This window comes from Onthophagus taurus, chromosome 7 (genome assembly GCF_036711975.1).
Source record: "Onthophagus taurus isolate NC chromosome 7, IU_Otau_3.0, whole genome shotgun sequence".
NCBI lineage: Eukaryota > Metazoa > Arthropoda > Insecta > Coleoptera > Scarabaeidae > Onthophagus > Onthophagus taurus.
Genome location: NC_091972.1, coordinates 37,183,393 through 37,208,852, shown reverse-complemented (window position 1 = coordinate 37,208,852; position 25,460 = coordinate 37,183,393). Strand labels below are relative to the sequence as shown.

The 25,460-nt window shown below is 33.7% G+C and overlaps 1 protein-coding gene across 1 annotated transcript; it reads right to left on the bottom strand.

The window, feature by feature from the left end:
• Positions 1 to 4,486: 4,486 nt before the first annotated feature.
• On the bottom strand, positions 4,487 to 21,648 carry LOC111424386 (DAZ-associated protein 2). The gene is made up of 5 exons (XM_023057896.2): positions 21,442 to 21,648; positions 14,244 to 14,333; positions 13,974 to 14,095; positions 5,861 to 6,010; positions 4,487 to 5,806 (listed from the first exon to the last, which is right to left on the bottom strand). The coding sequence occupies exons 1-5, from the start codon at positions 21,455 to 21,457 to the stop codon at positions 5,627 to 5,629; spliced, it is 558 nt and encodes a 185-aa protein (XP_022913664.1). The 5' UTR covers positions 21,458 to 21,648; the 3' UTR covers positions 4,487 to 5,626.
• Positions 21,649 to 25,460: the final 3,812 nt, after the last annotated feature.

Here is a 25,460-nt window from a genome sequence, read left to right as displayed (position 1 = left end):
ACGACTTGCAATTGACGTCGTAATGTTGAAGGCCAGCATTTTAAGAATATTAAAGCGCAACAAGTATCACCCATACCACATTTCATTGTATCAACAGCTTTATGGAGGTGATTTTGAAAATCGATTAATATTTTGTCAATGGGCACAAGAACAAATACGGTTGGACGTCAATTTCTTTGGTAACGTGCTATTGATGAGTCTACTTTTACAAACAAAGGACAAGTTAGTAGACATAACATGCACTATAAGAGCGTTGAAAATCCGAGATGGTTGCGTGAAGTAGAACATCAACTTCAAACATCATCAAATTGGTCGGTTAATGTTTGGTGTTTGGTAATGGTATGCTGAATGGGGGGGAGAAGTACCGAAATGTTTTAGATGTCGTCTTACCAACGTTACTTGTAGATTTGAGCAGGGAAAAAAGACAAAACATGTGGTTATAGACCTAATGGCCTCATAATATGTCGAAACTAGTACCAAGTACATAAACTTAATTAATAAAAAAAAAATTTTAGAGGTCAAGAGGCCTACTTATTATTACTTATTTCATTTCAACATAATATATATTATAGATCTAATATAATGGATCTTTTAAAATTAGCCACATAATGTTCTGCAAACTGTAAATGTAGCTGGAAACTACAACTGCAGACAAAAGTAACAAACTAAAGTGACTATGGACTTCAATCATACCTGCAGATTGCAGAATAAAACTCTCAGTTCCAAAGTTGTTACAAGAAACTATACCTACATACTGCAAAATAAAAAAAATACTAAGAAAACATGCATAAAAAACTCAAATAACTAAAGACACGTATTTCATTAATGCTACATAAAATCATCGAAAATTCAGTAGTCGGCTGTGAAATTGTACGTCACACTTGACAAATAGGTTATAAAACCTTGTCGTCAAATAACTTTATAACCTATTTGTCAAATTTGACGTACAATTTCATAGCCGACTACAGAATTTTCGGTTATTTTAAGTAATATTACGAAATACGTGACATTAGTTATTTAAGTTTTTTATGAAAACGACGACGTTTTTTAAAAAATAATAAGAGTAAGAAAAGTTTTAGAATTAAATTCCACATGAAATGAAGTAGTAATGTATTAAATCCGCCGAAAGGTTAAAAAAAATTTAGGGTACCATCACCCATAATCAATCCTTTGAAATGCCTCAATTGAGTTCAATTTGCTACCAATTAATACCCTTGGTACATTCATAACGTATACCAAATTTGGTTTTTCTAGCTTAATGTATTACGAAGATATTGAACATTTTAAAAATTTAAGAACCAACTTTGAACGCCTATAACTCCTCAGGTGTACAGCTTAGTATAGAAATAAGTTACGTTAAATCATCTTAATTTATTGTCCTCTACATGTTCCTGCTCCGTGTTGGTTCTTACGCGAATCACCCTGTATATTATATTCTTTCTATTATAGATAGTAATTTTTCATTTTTATTTAGTTAATAAACGACTCTGAATGCCACCCTAACCACCTATTTGCAGTCACAAAAACAACTGCAAACAAGTTTACGAATGCAATTCATATGTATATATACTGGTAATGGCTAGGTCCCAATGTTGCGTTATCGCAACGTTCAACTTCAAAGTCGCTTGGAAACTAGATTTTGTAAAAATAGTTAGCTATTCCTTCACATTTTTGTTCTGTGTAGTATGCTGTATATGAAAAACATTCAGAATTAAAAAAAAATTATAATAAGAGTCCCTTTTTACAATGTTTTTAAATTCATATTACCATGCTAAAAATTTCACCATTTTTGTTAATTTATATTTACGCTTAAAAGTTGAATTATCTATGATAAAAAAATGCATAGGTGTGCTCAAATCCTTCTTAAAGGAATAGTGTTTTTCTGATCAAAAATCAATGCGTTTAAATATTTAAAAAAAATCATGTTCCGAACGTGGCGTTAACGCAACTATGGTCCTAAATGGGTTACACAAATGTTGTAGTCTCCCATTATAAATATATTTTTAACGTTTTGGATTTCTTTTACGAAATGTAAGACCTCTTCCATTTTTTCCAAAAACAATTCATTCACCGTCTGGTGAGTGATATACTGCTATAAACATAGAATTTGATTGTGGGATTTTTACTGAGCTCAGTTCAATATTTTTTTCTATGTTATATTTTTCTAAACCAATTGAATTTGATTTGTATTTTTCATTTATTAGTACACTTTCTCTTGAAAAGACTTTTCTATTTATAAGATGCAATTATTTAATTTTCAATATTTAAAGTTTTTATCTCATCTTCTGTCATCCAGTGGTCTGTAATAGCAATTATGTTCGACTCTGATTTTTTTTAAATAGATATTGTAGTTTGTTTATTTTATTTTTTAATTCATGTGCGTTAATATTTATTATTTCTACTTTTTTCTTGATCTTATTACTGTTTTGATAGTCTTTATTTAAATTTAACTTATTTAATGAATCAACTACAGTGCCTCGCAAAAGTATTCGAAAGTCAGTTTATGGGACCGGAGAGTAACAACAACTTCCTTAAGTTTTCATTTAAAACAAAAACTTAATCAATATTATTTCATAGTGGTATAAACTTTTATTGAAACGTAAAAACTAAACTTTTTCTCAACATAAATACAAAAAAAACAGCAGTTTAACTAAATAATGAGGTTGAATTACGTCACAAAAGTATTCGTAAAAAAATAAACTAGTTCAGTAAAACTTTTTTCTTTAATTAATTAATATCGAGTAGCATACCTTTCATTTCAATAACTTCTCTTAATCTGTTCTGCATCGAAAACACTAGTTTTCGTGTTCTCTCGGATGATATTTTTTCCCATTCTTTGACTATTGTTGTTTTAAGTCTATCTTTTGATGTAATTCCATGTTTTCGGATGACACGCTCCAAATCTGCCCACAAGTGCTCAATCGGATTAAGGTCCGGGGACTGAGGCGGTGTTCCTAAAACACTGGGGTGTTGTACGAAATCCAAAGTTTTGTATTGTGGGCTGTATGTTTCGGGTCGTTGTCTTGTTGAAAGATGTAACGACTCGAAAGTCCGAGTTTATTGGCGCTAGCGTTCAAATTGTCTTTTAATATTTGGATGTAGAGCCGGTGATCCATTTTATCAGTAATGAATTGCATGTTTCCGACGCCATTTGCACTCATACAGTCCCACAACATTACATTACCACCCCCATGCACCCATTTATGGTGCATTTCGGTATTCACTTTTCGCCAAACTTTATTACCACAATCTGGCCCAAAAATATTAAATTTGGTTTCATCGCTAAAGATTACTTTTGACTAAAACTCGGTGCCATGGTTTACGTATTTTCTTGCGAACTCCAAACGCTTCCTCCGATTTTTCTCACTTATAAGCGGCTTTATACGTGGAGTACGCCCATTGTAACCAGCAGCTCTAAGAGTTCGTCGCACAGTTTCATCACTGACATGGATTCCACTATACTCGGCGAGACTTCGATTAATTTCTGGCGCAGAAATACGTGGCTGTTCCTTAATTTTTCTGATAATAACAGCTTTATCACGAGCCTTAAGTTTTGCAGGCCTTCCCGATCGCTGTCCCAACTAAAGCGAGTTGACACGCTTCTATTTGTTGCGTTTGATATCTCTTGCAACGTTTTACCTTCCCTTCGCAGATTGAATATTATTTTTCTTTCCTCAAACGTGGTCTCTTTTGATTTTCTTCCCATTTTTTACACCACTCTCCGTATTTAATTAAATCAAAAATGATTCACCAAAACTTCACATTCAGATTGAATAGGTAACCTACAGCAATGCGTGTTTGTCTGCTAATGTAGTGTAATGTAGTAGAATTTTAGAAAAAAACCGACATAGCCTACTGTTTTAAATTCCCGAATACTTTTGTGACTATATTCATAACAGTTTAATGTATAAGTTAGGTTAATATCATATTTTTGTTCTGTCTAAGATATGAGACTTTAGTTGTAATAAAAGAATGCTTTTAATCTCAAAATTTTGCATTTTTTGGGTGAAAGCAATACTTTTCGAATACTTTTCTGAGGCACGGTATGTAGGTAGCTTACTTTTTCCTGTAAATCATCAATATGTCGTTCTGCTGCCATTTGTTTGCATTTTGGTTTTTATGTTTTTACCTTGTAGATAATTTTTAATTTCTGTTTCTGTGGTATTGGGTTGTGGGCCACATATATATCAATGTGCATATTGCACACTTCCCTTTAGTGTAGTATTCATTGCTGTACCCTTTATAGTGTTCAAAGACGATTTACGCCTTTTATATGAAACAGTAGTGTTATAGTTCCTACCTACTTTGTCAATGAGTCATATCTTATAGATTTGAAGTCTAGGACATTAGGTTTAGCTACATTGCCCACTACAAAAGCTACTCCTAGTTCATGTTTATTTCTATTGTTGTGTCCATTTGGTTTCCTGGATTGCCAGCAATACATGTTTGAATAAAATATAATCAAGATAAAAAAAAGATATTTAAATTTCTGCTGATCTTTTTTATTATCATTTTAGGTAGATTCACATTTCACAGTTTGATCGATTGTATCATGAAAAAACAGTTTTTTTTTTAAGTATAATCGTCAACTGATTCAACAAGTAAGTATACTTGACTAATATCGGAAAAACATTTTTTTTTCTTACAACAATAACAATCGTTGGTGTTTCATCATATTTTCTTTTATACTTTCGCACACCAGACAAGATCGGGGCATCGTATCGAAAACAAAATAGTTACATTATTTAATATATTATGTATTATAAACTGGCGCGTTCGGGCGTTTTTTTTTTCCTTCGCTTTTACAAAATGAAAACAATATAAAAATAATATGTACTTTTCTCTAATAATAATAATAATGAGCAACAACGGTAAACAAAGTTACATACATAAATAATATTAATAACAAAGATTTGAGAGATTAGGGGAGTAATTTTAAGAGTACTGATGAAAACGAAAATTATCGGATATTGCACACAGAAACGCGCGATTGCAAAAATTAAAAATGATTTTGAGCGCAAATTTGCTTTCTTTCGAAGTACAAATTCATCAACGCGAAACATTTTATTTTAAATTAGTTTTTTTTTTTCATCAAAAAGGTACCTAGTCGTTTAATTTTCGTTTTTTTTTATTCTTTTACAATATTGACAGTAACTCTAGAGTTTATAGGACTATATCACTGATATATTGCCTTTTATTTTTTTATATTCTATATATTCTATTTCCATTTACTTTCTTTAAACTTAGTTCAATTTTTTTTCTTTTTTTTTGGGGAAATCGATCAGATTGAACTTAGACATTATCACATATGAATAATACTAGAGATCATCTGATCGAAAATAACTAGAAATAGAATCGTCTCAACGAAGATATTATTACTTTGTTCGTAAAACTATTTAAATAGAATCATGGTATTTGCACAAAGAATTAGTGAACTTTTCTTTTAAGTAAATAAATGATCGTTTTTTATTACCTTTTTTAATTATTTATTATAAAAGTCAAGTTCACTTTCCATGTCAAAAAAAAACCATAGATTTCTAGCAAATATAGTCGTTAATTTAAATACAATATAAATTAAATCTTTATTAGCTAGTTTTCTTTTTTGTTTAAAAGTTTGGTAACGGTCCTACCAAAATGTGTATCCACCGTCGGCCGAACCTAAGAACGAACCCTTTTTTTGTCCCAACGCGACCGTGTGACCAGCCATGGCAGCCAATTGAGCCCCGTTGGGTTGAACTCCCGGTGGGGCTGGAGGCAAAACCGGCTGAGCAAGTCCATCAAATCTAGCTCCCGAATCAAATCCATTCTTTAAAAAAATAATTATTAAATTCATTTTTATTTCATTTTAATTATTCCTTACTGGAATCATTATAGTTGGTCTAATTTGCGTTGGTTGCATTGCATAGGAATAAGCTCCTAAAGTTGGATAAAATTGCATTGGAGCGTAAGTCGGGTAACCTATGTATGATGGATATCCGGTTGCATACATAGAAGCACTTGGAGGATAAATCTAAAAAAAATGACACATTATTAGTGATATATGGCGTGTTGAACATCATATAAAAAGATACGACGTTTGATGGCGATATTTACGTTAACATAATCTTTAATGATTTTCCCAGACATTTAAAACAAGACTAGTTAAAGGGAACATCACGAATTGTGGAAAAAGGACAGTAACTCGTCCTCAGAACTTCTATCATAACCAGAACCCGAAAAGTTTAAGAAACGTGTGCCCCTCAATATGAAGCGAATGCCTCCCATCGCAAGCTTCGATTTACGTAATTAAAAATGTATGCTGGAGTGGGGGGTGTTTGAGAATCACTTTTCTAAACTGTTCAGGCCCTGATAATTGTTATGATTCATAACAATTCCAATCAGGCAGCAAAACAAGTACACCACAAAACTCAGGTGCGATGATAATGTCAAGTAAGTTCAAAGTCAACATCTGTACTTGCAGTGTTGATGGATTGTAGGCAGTTGTAGTATGCACCTGATGATGTTAGCTAAGTTCAGAGACAACAATTAAAGGCGTATAACTTTTTAAGTTTAGCACCAACTTAAGAGGTTGCTTGAATATGTTCAACAGAATTAAGAAACGGGCTTTGACCTAGCGAGTTCATTCTTGGAATACCAACTTTTTGAAGGTACTGTGTTACAATCATTGCCGTGCATTAACAGAAAACAAATTTTAGTAGCATCTCAGCTATATATCGTCGTGCTGGTATTGCACCTCTGTTAATCAGAATATGATCCATGTCCCGCATCAAAAGAAATTCCTGTCGAAAGCATTACTGAGCTACTCCCAACGATTTGAGATGGTCGAGTTACAGGCAGCGTCTTCTGTCATCTTTGCCATAAAGGCGAGTTCTGCAATCATGCCGTGAACAATAAGCTTTTCGCGTCATCCAATTAATGTGTTCTCGGGCGGAAGCAAGTCTACGTCACGTGTGAGCTGCAGTAAGCAAAGGACTTGTGGTTAGACTACAAGCTGTTAAACCATTTTCCCTTAACCTTAGGCGAACAATAGAAACGCTAACTGCTGTTTCTTAAATCTTTATAGTACGCTACAGAAGCATTCTAGCGGGTTCGATCTCTCAATGCAGAAATCATGACAAAGCGGTCTTCTCTGACTGTTATTTTTCTTTTAGCCCCGTTGTAAGACTTAGTTGCAAGAAACGGTTGGTGTGTTTTTTGCACACTCAAACGACTAACATTTAATTGTCCTCTTCCACATCCCGTTAACTTACTCCATTTTCCAGCAATGTACAGCAATAATATCTGCAACTAGCAGCGCTCTTCGATATTTTTCGTCCATTATTCCGGAAAACACGGTACTCTATAAAGCTTATCTAGTACTAAGATAACTTTGAAACTTACTCATCTACACATAACTCATAAAAATATCGCTTCCAAGGAACGTGTTTCACAATTTTATATATTCCATGAATTTGTTCTCAACAGTAACTCGCAAAAAGGTTGAAAATTGAGATCTCATGAGAATGAGATTCTGATGTAAAATGATTTCAAAGCAAAAAATCCTCTCTTTAAAGAAAGTTATCAATCTCAAAACTGAATACATACATCTTTTCCCCAACTTATGTGCAAGGAATGTTTCCAATATTCTTAATTAGATCTTGACAAAACAGAAGCCAAACATGTTAACCCAAATGATGTCTAAGGTTATGAAGTGTGTACAGTATACATTTTTCATAAAACTAAATATATCTGGGAGGAAGGAGTATCAAAATGAGAATCACAAAAAAAAACACCCGAATTGATAGTTTCGGCATAAAAAGTCATAATGCTTCCTAGCAGAGATGTTTAATAAAATAATCTAAGCGTATTATTGCTTTTAATGAAAGTTTTGTTCCTGTGAGAAAAGGAAAAACCGTCGGACCTTTAAAAGATTTATGGCACAAAAGAATCTCAGGGTGAAAAAAGAAAATATTGTGTCAAGCTTCTATGGTTTCTTTCTAAAGAACAGGGACAAAAATCGATAACCGAAAATTGCCGCATTTTCAGCTGTTCTTGATCATAGTTAATGCCGATGAAGTGAACCTAAGAAACGTGACCATCAAATACTTCGAGCGTGAAAACTCTTTTATACCAGCTGGCCACTACTTTCACCATCAAGTTTACAGTCTACTGTCTGACATCGAAATATGTGATATCAAAGCAATAAGTTCAAGGTCCTGCAATTTTTCCTTGCGAGTTGTAGACTCAATGTTATACTACTTTTCTTCCAACATCCGAGTCAATTTTTTCTTCGAAGGCAGTTCATAATCGGTATTTAATATTTTAGTGTATTTACCCTTGTTTCCCTTATACCACAAATCAAAACATTCGTAATTAAACATTTCCTCCCACATTTAATTCACGACTAATCTAACAATCTTACACAACCTAACTTCTTCTTATTGCGTTTTTGGCTCGCTATCAGATTGATGTAGCTTGGATCACGGAAACACACCTAGCTCCAAGTGAGACTTTCCGAATTGCAGGATATAATGTATATAGAGCAGACAGGCCTTCCGTCACAGCTGCCGGAGGAGTGGCGATTATAATTAAAAGACAAATTCAACACCATCAATTTAGCTGTACCAACGCTATTGAAGTAACGGCAATAGTAATTCAAACAAACAACTCAACTCCAGTTAATATCATATGTGGATACAAACAACCAAACAAAAAAATACTAGAAACTGACAAGTTCAATGTTGAGTAGCTCTATACCTACACTACTTATAGGAGATATTAACAGCAAGAATAAACTCTGGGAATGCAGAGCAGACAATCCATCGGGACTGAATCTGGAATTATTAGCAACCAAGTACGGTTTTCAAGTGTACTGCCCAATCGATTGTACCAACTTTCCGTACAGAAGCGACTATCAACCGGATATTTTAGATATAGTAATAATCAAAAATGTTACCATCCAGTTAAATCTGTGTGTAATCAGCGAGTTAAACTCGGACTATTTGCCAGTAATCATCACCCTTGCAAAGCAACCTGAATACAGACCTAAAATTCCTAAGCTGATCAATAATGGATTCATCAACTGGACAGAGTTTGGAGACTCACTGAATAATCAAGAATTTAACTTACCAACATCAGCTACTCCGAATGTGTTAGACGCAAAAATCCGGTCGCTGTCTAAAGATTAAGGAAGCAACTGTCTCTTCAACGAAACCCTTCAAAAGGAAACCTATAAGCAATTATAACCTTTCCCTTAAAAGCACCTTAGACCTAATCAAGGAAAAACGGATGGTTCGCCAAGAATGGCAACAGACGCGTAACCCTACAATTACTAACTCATACAATTTCTCAGGAACTAGATGCCTATAGAATCAACAATTATAGAAAACTCATCGAAAGTTTTGAAGCAAGTGACCCGGGCTTGTGGAAGACCACTAAGAAAATAACGCGGACATATGAAGAAATACCTACCCTATTTGTCAACGAAACACCAGTATTTTCGGACGAAGACAAAGCCAATAATGTTAATATCAATAATGAATTCTCATTATATTCGGCACATTACCACAATCCAACAATATAATGAATCTCATCTACTAACTTCAGCAACTACCGAGACCGACAGAATCTCAGTAGAAGAACTAAAGGTAGAAATAGCAAACCTCGACATTAAAAAAGCTTCAGGCCTAGATCAGATACATAAAAAGCGCAAATCCTAATGTTCGGAAAGCCAGGCAAAATCAATATAGACCCAGCCAATTATCGCCCAATCAGTCTCCTCTTATCCTTATCTAAGCTGTTCGAACGAGTCATCCATCATCGACTACAAGAAGAGTTAAGCCTCCTCAAAATAATCCCAAACATCCAGTACGGATTTAGAGAGGGATACACCACGGTTCACCAACTGGCAAGAGTAGCAGAATATATCGAGGAAGGGTTCGAGGCCAAAAAGTTTACAGCTGTTGTTAGCAAGGGCCTTTGATACCGTCTGGATTGAAGGCTTAAAATACAAGCTCAATCAAACGGGGTTAAGCAACTATTTACTCGCCATTCTATTCTCCTTCCTGGAGGAGAGAACTTTCTCCGTCACTATCAATGGATACTCCTCCAGCACTCGAAGAATATTTGCAGGCGTCCCACAAGGTAGTAGCTTATCCCCTGCTCTGTTCAACATCTTTATGCATGATATCCCGACCGACGTAAACTTCGAAATGGCCATGTTTGCGGATGACATGTTAATAATGGAACAAAACGACATCCTTACTGATGCGACACTTCAAAGGTCAGTGGACAAAATCCAGAAATGGTTATCAAAATGGGCCATTCTGCTCAATGCCAGACCAAGATCTTTTCGCTAAGACCTTATCGAAATGCTCCTTACATTATTATAAATGATCAAGAAATACAGTGGAAAGTAAAAGATGAAGCCATTAAATACCTGGGAGTTCTCCTTAATCACCGCCTCACTACGAACTTAAATATAATAATAATAATAGATGCCTTTATTAGAAAATAAGCTTAATTGTACCAAAAAAAACATACAAAAGAAAATAGGCGAGTTCCAGCTTGTACTAGTTAGTACAGCTGCTCTAACTAACCTAAGAAACAAAAAAAGAAAAACATGACTCGGCCAAAAATTACAAAGCAACAGCTAGATACAACAGCAAGATTGCAAAACATGTCAGATCAGCGTTTGCCCCCATGTAGACATTGTTCAAGAAAACAAGAATTTTTCTGTGTAAATTTAAACCTTCCTAGTGAGAACCCCTTGCAATTATCATCCACCTCATTATATTTCGAAGTTATTTGAAATATGTATGACCTCTGAAATAAAGACAAACGATAGAAGGGTGGCGACAGTCTTCCGCGAAATTGCGTATTTATTCGGTGGACATCATTTCGGAAAGTTATCAGTTGGTAGAGATACTGTGGTTCCTTGTAGTTTATAATTTTATGGTATAGGCACAAACACTGCACTTTCCTACGATGATACAAATTTAGCCATCCCGCATCCTTCAGTTTATAAGATATTCTGTTATATTTTCTAATTCCACATATATACCGAAGACACGAATTTTGCACTCGTTGAATACGTGTTACATCGCTAACGTCAATGCACGGATGGTAGACCTCAGCACAATAAGTGAATTGAGCCAAAACAGAGGCTTCGCACAACACCTTTTCCAGATGAATACCAAGGTAGTGTCGATGAGGAAACAACATCCTCAAATGATAATAAGCCCTGGATATATAGTTGGAGACATGCTTCTTATAGCGAAAACTGTTGTCCAGGATATGCCAGGCTTCGCCAATTGTACTCTCTGATCAACAGAAAATCACCACTGCGAACTGAGTGCACTCTACTTCTTTACAAAGCCCTCATCAGGCCACTAGTAACTTACGCCTGCCCAGTTTGGAGCAATTCATCAACTTCAAACATGAGAAAAATTCGAACCCTACAAAATAAAGTTCTGCGGATCTCGGTGAACGCGCCGTGGTTTGTAAAAAACGAGGAGCTCCATGAAAACTTAAATGTACCAACTATCAAAAACTGTAAAAACTAACTAAATAGTTTTTTAACAATACAGTAAGTGCTCTACCAACAAATCCACACGCGTTTAAAGAGAAAACTTCCCCAAGACTTAATAGCATCCGATTCGGACTAGCATTTCTCAGCGCGTATGTTACATATTCTGTAATCCATAGTATTTATATGCCACGAAAAACATTGTCATTGTTGAACTGGTTTTGAAATAAATGGAAAAAAACGACCGTTTCTTGTCAAAATGTTTTCCCTCTTTCCCATTATTTTTTTAAACCGGATCTTTATGTGAGATCTTGAAAAGTCGCGTTTTTTTGGATTAAAAACTTATACTGTAGGAAAAATTACAAAACCTTCTAATGGCAGTAAAAAACTTAACCTTTAATAAGTGTTTTCAAAACGACAACTGACCTTTAAAAGCAAGACCGCCTTTTCTTAATTATTGAAAACAAAATCGATATCGGACATTTATTTATGGGTGGAGGGAGTAATAATTTTAGCTTGCAAAGATTCTGTCTCCCTTTACAGGTAACACGGAATCGTATGTCAGGGATTCTACACATTTTGTGGAATCGGTAAAAGGTGTAAAGCTGGATGCTGGTGATATGTTGGTAAGTTTCGATGTGGAATCCCTTTTTACTAGGGTACCAGTTAAGGATGCTGTAGAGAGTCTTCGCCGAAAACTTATTCCGGAGGGTTTACCAGGATACGTGCCAGATCTGGTGGAGTACTGCTTATCGTCGACGTATTTCAGCTGGAAAGGAGAATTTTACGAGCAGTTCGAAGGGGCAGCCATGGGATCTCCACTATAGCCAGTTATAGCTAATTTCTACATGGAATTATTCGAAGAGGACGCTTTGAAGAAGAGCCAATGGAAACCAAAACTATGGCTCCGATATGTGGATGACACGTTTGTGATATGGCAACATGGTCAAAAACGGCTCCAAGAGTTCTTGGATCACTTGAACTCTCAACATCCTATGATTAAGTTCACCATGGAAACGGAAACTGCCAAAAAACTACCTTTCCTAGATGTGTTGGTCATCAGGACGACAAATGAAGATATAGAACTTGGTGTATACCGAAAGAAGACCCATACCAACAGGTATTTACAGGCATGTTCACATCATCATCCCCAACAGAAGAGGTCCGTGATCAGTACATTATTTCAACGAGCAGCGAGACTATGTGAATGAGAGAACTTGAAGAAGGAGCAACACTTTCTACGAGGCGTGCTGCAGAAGAATGGATACACTTCGAGGGACATCAACCAGGCCATCAAGCAGCGAAAGCAGAAAGAGGACACGGTAAGTACAAAACCACTTGGATTTATCTGTCTTCCCTATGTTTCAGGTGTAACGGAACGAATTGCTAGGCACCTCAAGAAGAACGACATCGTAGTGCGGTACGGCACGGTCAGCAAAATTCGGAACACACTCCCGATAGCCAAGGACAAACTAACTCCATTAAAAGGAGCGGGAGTCTATCGACTATCGTGTAGTTGTGGGAAGGTTTATGTTGGCCAAACTGGACGCAACGTCGAGTGCCGCATCAAGGAGCACGAGAGGGATGTAAGTCTGAAGAAGATCCAGCAGTCGGCGGTTGCGGAACATTGCCATGCAGAGGGGCACCGAATAGACTTCGAACAAACAAAGGTGCTGGCTAGGGACAACAGATACTACCAAAGACTGACAAGAGAAGCCATAGAGATCCACCGACATAAAAATAACGTCAACAGAGAGGATAGCTGGGAGCTTAGCAGAACATGGAAGATGGTGGTGAACACGAAGACCTCTTCCCTCCTCACACCGGACGCGACGCAATTAGTTATTAATTAGCTTGTAATTAGCGTTAACTGATTATTAATTAGTTTTTCCGACATATATATAGTCACCGATTTTTGATCTTGTCACTTCGAACCAGTTTGTGAAGAAGGTTGCAACATGGCATCCGAAACGTCAAACCTTTTATTAAAAGACGCACGGCAAAAACCCGAAAGTTTCTAGTTTTAGTTCTAATTTTAGCTTGTATACACAAGTGAAGAAAAGATTCTATCTTTCAAAGTCTAGTGCTGAAGCCTATTTAACTCTGTAGATGTTGATACACAAACTGAGAGTATGGGAATGGTGGAATTTGTGATGTTTTTGAACACTGATTTATTTATAATTTCGTTAACTACTCTTCCAATGGTGTTACGCCGAATAAATTGCTTTTTTTAACGCTCTTTCGTTATTCATTTTCGTTGCAATTCTTTTGAGATGGTATCAAATTAATATTATTATTAACGTTCTAACTTAATTTAACAGAACGCTAATGAACTACTTCAATTCGTTTAACTTAATAACCCAAACTAATTACAAAAATATTGATATTTTTTCAAATCAAAATGTTAAAATGGTTCTTTCAACATAATAGTTAACCATTCAATAAAGCCATTTTATTGAATACTTACGGGTTGTCCTACAATAGCTGGATGAGTTAGAGCTTGATCATATGTCGGAGGAGGCCCTTGAGGATAGATTTGAGCTTGCCCAGGTATCATATATGGGGCAGCACCATGAATTCCAGGTACAACTGTATAACAAAAATAGGCATTTTTGTGTTTATACTCTCACCTACAATAACACAATATTAAACACAGAAACAATTGTACCAAATCAGATAAATTAACGCAAAAACAATAAAATAAAAACAATATTTACGGAAGGCGAAAGTTATTTACCGCCATAAGGTGGTTGAGGAGCTTGAACTTGGGGGTTACCCTGCGGTGGTGGAGCTGAACTGTATCCTTGAGAAGCGGGACCAGTAACTCCTAAAACAAGCATGATTGAAAATTTACTTTTACATGAAACTCTCAAAGTTAAAGCGTGATCGTTTCTGTTTTATTCTTTTTTTTTTTTAGAAAAATCAATACATAAAATGAATTAAAATTAGACAAAAGGGGTGAAAATCTAGGGTTCATTAGCTACATATAAAGTTTATTTCTGTACATAAATATCTAATAAATTGTGACATAAAGGAAAAAACGGTTAATATTTTTTAATTAAAAACGAAAAAATAAGAAGAAAGTTATTAAAGTACATAATTAACAAACATTTAACGCTTTATTAATTCGATTGGAAAAAATAAATCAAATATTTGTCGCCAAATAAAATAATTTGGCGATAATATTATTCATTTTAGTATTTTTTTTTAGAATAAAAATGTACATATTTTTTAGTAACAACACTCTTAATTCTATTTGGTCCGTTTTTTTGTGGTTTTAAGATTATACATGGTAAATTTAATATTATTGTTATTAGAAACATGCATTTCGATTTATTTTGTAAAGTCTAAAACAAGAAAGTTTTAATAACAATTTATTTTTGTTCTAAAATAAAGAATCTGAATGAGACTTTATAAAACAAATCAGAAACATGCAAAAATAATCGAAAATAAAAAAGGATTTAATATAAATTCAAACTTTAACGTTTGGATTTATATAAACCTACAAACATGCTTAAGATAAACAAATAAGGTGATTCAAACTTTATTAGTGTGCGAAATGAAAATTCCATATTTATTTTAACAAAATAAATACACTTTCTAATGAAGCAATGAAATTTTCTTTTTGCACATAACTTTCGTCTTACCCTGTTAATTCATTTAAAAATCGCGGAGAAAATTAAATAGAGAATACATGCTTCGTGTAAAATGCACTATGTATAAATTACTTTAAAGGATAAAATATTTTATTTAATCTCCAATCAAATATGTTTTAGATTTATCCAATAACGCAATTTTGTTTGATCAAAAAACACATTTTAATATGTGAAAACATGAATTAATGATAAACGATTATTTATATAGCCTGTTATAATATGATATGTACAAATAAGAAAAAAATGTGATCAAATATAAAATATGGGGTTTATTTGAAATAAAAAAATCAAAATTAAAAATAAAATATTAATCATGCTTCCATCTAAATCCAACCTATAAAAAACATGCATTCTTTGTTCGTAATTGTGATTATATTTATCAAACTCTCATTTCTTGTTTTTCATCTTATCAAAACAATAATAATGATTCTCCACAATTTCGAACATGATCGTTATCATTAATAAAATACAAATTGTATTTATTCTTTTCTCACTTATTCTATAGTTATTAATAACCATATTAATTGTAAAAACCAATTATTTTTTTTAAATTTTCTTTCACATATCCCATTTTTATTTTATTTATTGCAAACTTTTTTTGCCCAGCACTATTTGTTTTTTATTTAAAACTTAACATTCAATTTTAAATAAATAATTTTATTTGTTTAACAATTAATTCAGTGCTGAGCAAAATTCCAGTACAGTTTCAGCGACGTTGATGTGCTTCAGCAGCAACACTGCACCAAAACATATTTTTTTGGGTGAATCCAGTACACCCACACACAATGAGAAAATACGTAACCTTAAAAAACATTTTAATTTATAATAATAACAATTATTCAAATTCTTTTAATATTTATATCATACAATTAAATAATGTATAAAACATAAAAAAAAGCAGTTGATTTGAAATCCATAGAGATTAATCCAAAAATTATTATTATCAATTATCCAATTGAAATTATTCTGAAGCCAATTTATTGTGCCTAACGATGACCCGTATAGAATGGTGAAACCGGTAAGGTAAGAAAAAAATTGCTATCACGAAAAATACAACTTGTTTTATGCTTAAAACCAAATATAGATAAAAGTGGAACCTAATAAACTTATTTATTAAATTATTATCTCGTCTGATGTAGTGTTGTAAATGTTTTATATAAAAGCATTAAGTAATATTGAAGAAATAAGAACCAACAGTAAATAAAAGAGAAATTAGTTTTCGAGGAAAAGAACGAAGAACAGAAAGGCAAAACAAGTTCAGGAAAAGCAGCTGACTTCATTCAAGATGATTTCAAAAAGGAAATTATGGGTGCGTTAATTATTTTACCTTTCAGAAAACTTAAAAAAAATTATGAAAGTGCCAAAAATCGACTGCAAGGCTCTTTAACATAATTTCAAGAACTATATTTTGTGAAACTCACGATGGCAGTTAAATCGTAGCTCTTGGTTGGAAAAAATCTCAATCAAGAAGTTTTATGGACTTATTTCCAATAATAGCGGAGACAATCATTAATTTTTTAACTTTTCCGCCAACGACTTGTTGTATTGACAGAAATTTTTGCACATTAAAGAGGGGGAAGACGTGGTCTAAGTCTTAAATGATTGCCTATCGACTGAGTGGACTATATACATATGATTAATTTAGCAATGATATTTTAGATATTTTCGCATAAACTCCAAGAAAATTATATTTTTGCTTATTCAATTTTCTATTTCCTTTTCTAAATTTCATTATTGTCGCCTTGATTCTTTCGGATTCCAACTCCCAAGGGTGAATCTCCAGGATCTCTGTGCGAACACGATATATTGCGAATAGGGAAGTTCCCTCCATCCATAAGCAAGTATTTGTAGTACGTCTGCAACAATCACATAAGATATGATGCAGAACTAGAAGAAGAAGACACTCCACATGATATTTTCTCGACCCGAGAAGAGAAGGGTTTCCAAAATATGTTGGCCAAAAGAAGTCTTTTGCAAGACGAAAAAAAATTTCGGCATCTTTTTCGCATTAACATCAAGCAGTTTAATTTTGTATTAGCTCTGATTGAGAATGACCTGACAAATCTAACAAACCCAGAAGAGAAGCTCGGATTTTCAATTTGTACATTTGAAGTTAATTTTTTTAAACGTGGAATTAAAATAAATGGGTTCGGTATTAGTTTTGACAACAGTTGGATTCCATAGAGAGAGTTAATTTGACAAAGTAGATGATGGTCGCTGCAGTTACATTAATTCCAACTCATCAGCTATCTTAACGTGAAGTAATCTTAAAGTGAAAACTGCTTAACCGATATCACTATATGTACTTTTAAAGAAACCGTCGATGAAATGTTCTATTATGCGTTTTGACAGCATTGAACAGCCGCGTATGGTAGCACTGTTACGTGCAATAATGTCAAAAATATTGCCTGCAGTTTTTTGTCGTTTTAGCCAATTTAATTGAGACGTACTTGCTGGTTGTTCTTCTGGTGACGAATTAACCTCCAATGCGGTTTCTTCTTGATTTTGGGCATATTCCCATTATTAATGTACCTCAAAATAACAACAATTCAGCAAATCGAAATGAAAAGAAAGTATACATAGAGGTCATCAAAAGGGGTTGAGTCAATGTATCTGCAAACACACGTATAGAAATTAACATTGAAGAAGAAAAACCACGGTTTGTAATGGCGGTAAATTGTGCTCAAATATTTATTTGCAGAGTATGGGCATAATACAAAGTCCTCAGATACTCAACAATCAGTACAAAAAGTAGTTTTATACAAAAACATATTGAGGTGAATTTAACCAGACGAAGAAGACCAGCCGATAACAGCTGGACAAGAAAATCGTTTTCCTAAACTTTTTTGATTTCGGATATTAAGGAAAAACTACACAGCATGTCTGCCGTCCAACATTTCTTAAAGTTCTGGGTATTACTAAACACAGTGTAGAAGTGCACGATATTACGTCCTTGAGGATAAGATTTCACAAGAAAAGAGGGGCGATAGAAAGACTGCTAAGTCTACTTCAAAATGCGCTGCTATAAAAACATCTATTAAGCAAATGAACAAATAATCAAATGTACAGAATCCCATTACTGCAGGGAACGAAGTCGAAGGCACTATCTCAGTAGTGATCTCTCCATTTCAAAAAGTGGAGAGTGTACGAAAAGCAGGCTCAAGATCTCGTCCTTAGTGTTCAAAATGTCTTGAATTAGAAGAAAAAATTAGAGAAAGAAACCAACAAAGCTAAAAAGACTGCATTTTTAACGGAAAAAAAGGTCCATAGCTTCGTACGAAGGCTTTTTTTAAGCCGGATTATTCACAAAAAGACGGATTATTCACTACAAGCTTTGACTGCCAAAAACATTTCGCTATTCCAAGACTTCCTGAGCAGGCGACATACTACAGCCGGCAGTTTTATTTATATAACTTTTCAATTGTCCAAGATAGTTCCAAGTATCCTTTAAAAGGGAACACTTTTGTACACACCTGGGGAGAACATGAGTTACCAAAAGAATCTAATGAAATAGCGTCTTGTGTTTATCACAAACCAAAACAAAAATTCGATTCTTATGTTAATGCTTGGAAAGTGGCTCCTACACGAGGCGCCTTCAACACTTGAAAAAATAGAATGCATTTTCCCTGTTCCTGGACATTTATTTATTCTGCCCGATAGAGTGTTTGCAGGGATAGAAAAAGTTATCAGAAAGAAGGAGGTACTTTCTCAACCAGAGGAATTTTACACAATTTTGCAAAGGTATGGCCACAGGTATTTCACTTGGAAAGTGAAGTTCCTGATCTTAATTGGAAAAGTGAAGTTAATGTTATTATGAAGCCACCAGGGCCAGTGACATTTCAAGTTTGCATCTTCCAAGCGTTTCTTTATTAAAATAATGAAAAAAAAGAGTAGCATTCTTATTCAAGGAAAATTTACTTATAAGTCCGAGCTAGGAGGTTACAGTAAAGTTTGTAGAAAGGGAAAATGTGTAAACAAAGCTAATCCTAAACAAATTTCTAACGGCAGAATCCTAAATCCTTCTAAAGTTCACGATGTTGATAAGCTTTTAAAAAAACATTATGCCGATAATTGGCAGCAGATCGATTCCCTTGAATTTCACAAGAACATCATTGTTTCCCAAATGGCTTTTAGAAATGAACCGGGCGAGAAAGAGTTTACTCTAGAAGAGAATATTCTTTGTGAAAACATCACAGAAAAAACTAAAACAAGAATTTAATAGATCCGTTAATGCGTTGCGCAATGTATTTCTGTTTTATCCTTTAAGTTAGTGTTCCGTTATAATTTTGTTTAAACACAGTTTTGTTATTGAATACAAATAAAATAAAAGAAAAAAATAAAATTAATAAAGTGTCAAAACCGGCCAAATTTCAACTTAAATTCAAAATTTTGAGAAGAATGCTTAAAATATTTCATTTTGAGTCATACAAAACAGTTGTGAGATGTTTGAACTCTTATTTTTGCTGCTACAGTTTTTATACTTTCCTGAAAAAAAGTGTTTTTTGGAGATGGCGGCTTTCTGTTTTCTTGTAATATTGTCCTGTAATTAATCTTTGTTGAGCAATAAATTAATAGATGATTCATTAAATAAAGAACTACAGCAACAAGACATTTTCGTAGTTTTTAAGATCTTGGTTATAAACCAGAAAACTGCAACCAAAATTTGATTACTTTTACGAAACAGAATTATTCAACACAAGCTTTGTACCATGGAATATTAATCGCTTCAGAACGGGATAATTAATTTTCTATTTAATAATTTTAATTAATATTATTGGATGAGTTTTACACAGTTAATTTTAAGTCATGTGTAAAGGGCTTTTGGGTTATCACAAGACCAAAAGAATTTTAATTTTGAAATGATTTGCAATGTAATTAATTCTTTGACACAATCAATATGGTTTCAAAGATGTAAGTACACCTACTACACTATAAATAATCTTCTATGTTGAAATCCAACTTAATTATTTTTTTATGTTTTATTCATGTAATTACAATCCCAAAATAGGTACTTACTTCATTCTTCTCATCTTTTCTAAAAGATAATTTTGTGATTGTATTTTGTTCATTGATCTTATTAAGTTTAGTACTTATAAATATTAAAAGTACAAAAAAAATTGTTACGTATTTTCCAAATTTCAACCATCATGCAGTGAATTTGACCATCAAGTCTAAAGTTGGTCGACTGAGCTTTTTACATCGTCAGCTGATAATAACGCTGCATTTCTTTTATTTATCTTTCTCAATAATAAAATTAATTTCCTTTAAGATGACTCATAATAATTTATTGCTCAATAATATTGTTATATTTCTTATCTGATGTAAAATAATAATCAAACCGATAAAAATGAATCATCATTTTGCGCATTATTCTTTTTACTCGTTAAAAATGAGATTGTTTCTAAAAATTGATTTGGAAATGCAACGTTATTAACAAATCCAACCAAAAAAATATCTAGTGAAGGTAAATTCGATGAGCGGGTAACCAACAAGCATCAGCCACTGTATAAGTAAACACATGAAAATTTTTAATAGGTACTGTTTAATTGGTTGTCCTCCTGGGTGTCCCGCAACGGTCTCAATGGCCCCAACAGCGTTTCTTAAGCGCGCTGGAAGGAACACAGCATAATCATACATAAAAGATGTGATGAAAATTTCCATGTTCTTCAGTTTAATATATTATGTTAATGGTTAATAAATTGAAATCAATCAAAACTTGAAATAAAAAAATTATCTGTAATTAATTCATTAATGAATTAAAGAAATTTGAGTGATTTCAAGATATAACCATTAACAATTAGATGAAATAATAATAATAATAATAATTTATTACAATCTTATTATTTCATCAACACAATTCTCCCCAAAATAGGAAAAAATAAAACAATTAAAAGAAAGTAAGCAATCAAATCAATCGAAATGAAACAATTTAAAGATTCTTTTTTTCATTTTTCATCTTCTCACTGCAGTATTTTGCAATGTAGGGCAAGGCCATAAAATATATTCCGGTTGGAATGAGAAGGAAGACGCGGAAACGAGTATCCCCAACAAGGACGGAACGATGTAGTATTTTAGTATTGATTAAGTGTATCCTGCACACTAAAACATTATGCAATTATTTTCGGTATGATTTTCCGGTTCGGCAAAGATCTAACAATGTTTTGAAACGCGTCTTTAATTTTATTTGGGAACTTAGAATCCGATTAAAAATAACTTTTTGCTTGACTCATCGTTCGTCTAAAAAAAAAATTTATGGAAAAAGAACCATGATGTTTTTACCTTTTTTGTCGGCCATTTTAACGATTTTAAACACTTTGAACACTATTAAAGCGACTTGAGAACTTAATTTAAACCGATCCTTCGGGACGTAAGCACAATTATTTAAAATAAATTTTAATGAGAGACTTCGTCCGTCGTTCGGCAACTTCAATACCTATCTTCACACAAGATATATTTTTTTGACACTTCTCAATTTGCGCGATTGTTAGTTCAAACAGGACTACCAACCGAGTTTTGTTTTTAGTAACTAAATCTTTTTTGATTAATTTACAATTAAAATTTAATTTAAATCAAAGATTTTGTTCAAAAAGTCTTTATTAATTAATTAATAAGATTTCCGTTAATGCTTTTTTTTGTTAAATATAGAAAATCAACAATTACAAGATGCAGCCACAGAATATCACAATTCTGTAGTGTACAAGGATTAAGTAAGAAGGTTAAAATTTCATTTAATATACCATCATTTAGATCCCAAAGAAAGGAATTGTGCCCCAAATGTCGAGTATTTGATTAATAACTACTAACATGCCCCACTATTTACGATAAAAAAATGTATAGTCAGCACTTAATATACATACAGAATGATTCATAACTCGTGTGCAATATTTTGGATTCTGATACAAAATAAAATTTTAAATAAGTTATAAACGAGCTATCCAAGTTTTAAAACGTAAAATTTTTAGCACAGAAACTTTATAATGAATTCAACTCTTCAACAGCGTTTATTACTCTTTCTTGTAGTTATTGAATGGTGGTAATTTCTACTTGATATATTAAATTTTTTAATGTTCCCACAAAAAAAATCTATGACAACCAATCCACTTTGCATTAAAAAGGTTTTTTAACCAGGCAACAACTCTTCTTGCTGTGTATGGAAGTGCACCATCATATTGGTGGCAAATGTCTCCCAGCTGTACCAACGGAATATCATCCATGATAATTTCCACTGTGGTTTTCAATAGATTTAGATAAGCGTCTGAATTTAATCTTTGATCGATGAACAGAGATGGCAATATCTTTCTGTTAAAGATAGCACCTCAAACATTTACAGTAAACCTTTGCTACGAAGCGCTGATCCTAATGCTCTGAGGATTCTCTACTAAGTACTCGTAACTGTACGTTATTGACACAATCTCTTGTAAAAGTTGCTTCGTTAGACCAATTCACCATTCACTGGCTGAATGTAATACGGATGAAGCACTTATCGCCGTAATGTTCGATGCACAAAAAATTAAGAAAGTCCAAGTCTTCTGGAAACTCTTCTCGCGCTTACGGAAAGTTCATTAGTGATCACGTCAATAAGGGCTTCCTCTGTCTATACATTGTGGCAAACACGTGGACCTCTTTAAAACTGCTTAACATCACAATTTTCAATGAGTACTTGGGCAGTATAATATCACAAGATGGAAGGATAGATTTAGACATAAATGCAAGAAGAAGAAAAACAAACAACGTATATCTTACTCTAAACAAAACAATTTGTAGGAAGAATTAGATAAAAAGATAAAATTGAAAGTGGCAGTCCCAATATTAACAAATACCAGTGAATGATGGATACTTCAAGATAAACAAGAAGGAAAGATCACAGCAATGGAATTGAAATTTTTACAGAAAATATAGGGGGGAAGACGAAGTGAGATAAAATAAGGAATGATGAAATAAGACTGGGAGTAGATCAAGAGGAGATAATTAGCAAAATAGAGAGAAAGCAACTAAACTGATACGCCCACATAATTAGAATGGAACATAACACAAATAGTAAAAAAGGTATTTGAAGCAAAGAATAATGATAAGAAAAAAGGAAGAAGACCTAGGAAGAAGTGGGAAGAAAGAATAGCAGAAGTTGGGAAGAAAAGAGGAAAAACTTTATCAGATATAAAGGAATTAGCCAGGAACTGTAGGGAGTGGAAGAAGTGGATGGAGGAATACGATGCCATCAGGTTTAAGGATCAGATTGAGAAGAAGAAGAACCTCACTATTAGGACTTAGTGTTTATGTGTGCTAAAGGTTTTTCATGCAAGATTTGTTTAAAAATAAATCGTGCTGAACGATATTTGATAAAATATATTCTATAAAATAAGTGCTGCTGATTTCGCTGCAAATTATAACGGCCGCGAAAGTTTTATAGTTGTTAATAATGGTTGTTATAGAATATAGCAAAAAGAACAGTCAGGATTGCCGCAATGCTACAGATGCCAAAGATATGGACATACAAAAAAAAATATTTTACATTGTCTAACACGCAAAATAGAAAGTGCCTCATAGACGAAAGACCAGAACCATACGATTGCGATCATATGGTTTTATGGGATATACAGGGTGATTCAAAAAACCGCTGACAGACTTCTAGAGCACATCAAAAATTAAGATGAAAAGTCCATAAATCAACTCTTCGACATTCCAACCAAAATCTTCTACCCACAGGTTCACGGCGAACAAAGATAAAGCTTGCGGTACTTTTTTTCTGACTACATGGCCAATTCATCTCAACGTTCACACTTTGATAAATTGCAAATGTTCTGGTATGTTTCCACCGTTAGCCTTTACTTGGTCTTTGTAAAATTTATCTTAAAGTCAACTTTGTAAAGTTGGCTGTTTTGCCAAGATCCTATTCCAGGGTAGTGTTAACAAGCAGACATGATAGCCCATCTCTTTGTCGTTGACCTTCATGACTTTCAAATGTTCTTGATAGATCTCCTTGTGTTCTGACCTATCATTGACGAAAATTTCTCTCCATTTTTTAATCATATACTATATGCGGATTAAGTGAGTACCACAGGACCAGAACCGCACGAACACACATAGCCGTTGGTTCAGGCCGCTGAGGTACGGCTATCTAATCCGGCTCGGTGCCGAAAGGGTTAAAGATTGCATGATAGGTAGCTCAGCAATGGTTAAACTTTTACCCGATTTCACAATGTGCCGTAACAACAGAAAACACTAAATTGCATCAGGACGTGTGGCAATACTGATTAAAAAAATCGCGTTTGAAACAATAGATAAAGCAATGTTTAAAAGCAAGATAACGTCTAAATAATATGGTTTTAGAAAGTGACATAGAAGAATTGTTCAAAATCAGAGATCCAACAATAATAATTGGCGACATGAACAGTAAACATCAAGCCTATGGTTGCAAGACTTTAAGTACTTCAAACGCTTCAGCTGAAAAACCACTGAATCTTGCTAGCACTCATAATTTCAAATTCCAGCTCCAACCGACTATACATATTACCCATATAGATGTAATATTATATTTTAGAGATTCAATTAAGCAAGCACTATCATAAGCATGCCCAACATATTCTTTTAGCTGAACTTAATACCAAATTAGTGCATTGAACAAATAAAAGCATAACGCTTGAAGGGAATGGTAACGATTCAGAAATTCTGAAACTAAAGCTCTATGCAATAAATTGTCTAATATACTGAAAAGAGAATTAGAAATCTATCGACTAGAATCATTCCTGTATTTATGCAATTTGAAAATAGGTGAACAAGAAATGAGGAGACCCACCAGAATCCTGATATCTCATCTTGAAATCTGAAAACAGCGATCATATAGTCGCCAGAAATTTCGAAATCGTCTTGCTTGATATGGAGCTCTTCCACTTTCTTCACCTTGCTCGTTTCTTTCTTACATCTCAGGTAAGAGTGAAAGATATTTCTTTTCGAAGTGCCAGCAACGTTAGGTTATCCAACAATGGGTACTTGCCGTAAACGCGACGAGTGATACAACGAACAAAAGTACTGAAGACTTACGAAGAAGGCGTTATGAGTTGAAATATTTAATGAAAGAAATCAGGTTGTTGCAGATAATGCAAGACATCAGAACTCAACTCTTAGGACGTACTGGCTCCGGAAACACAGTTGGGAAATTCTTGTCCAACCATGTCATAGTCCAGACTTGCTCCTTCTGATTTTCATTTGTTTGGGCCGCTGAAATTCATTCTTTGGGTAAAATGTTTGAAAACGACGATGAACTTTAAGATGAAGTAAGACTAAGCTTATGCTGCGTATTG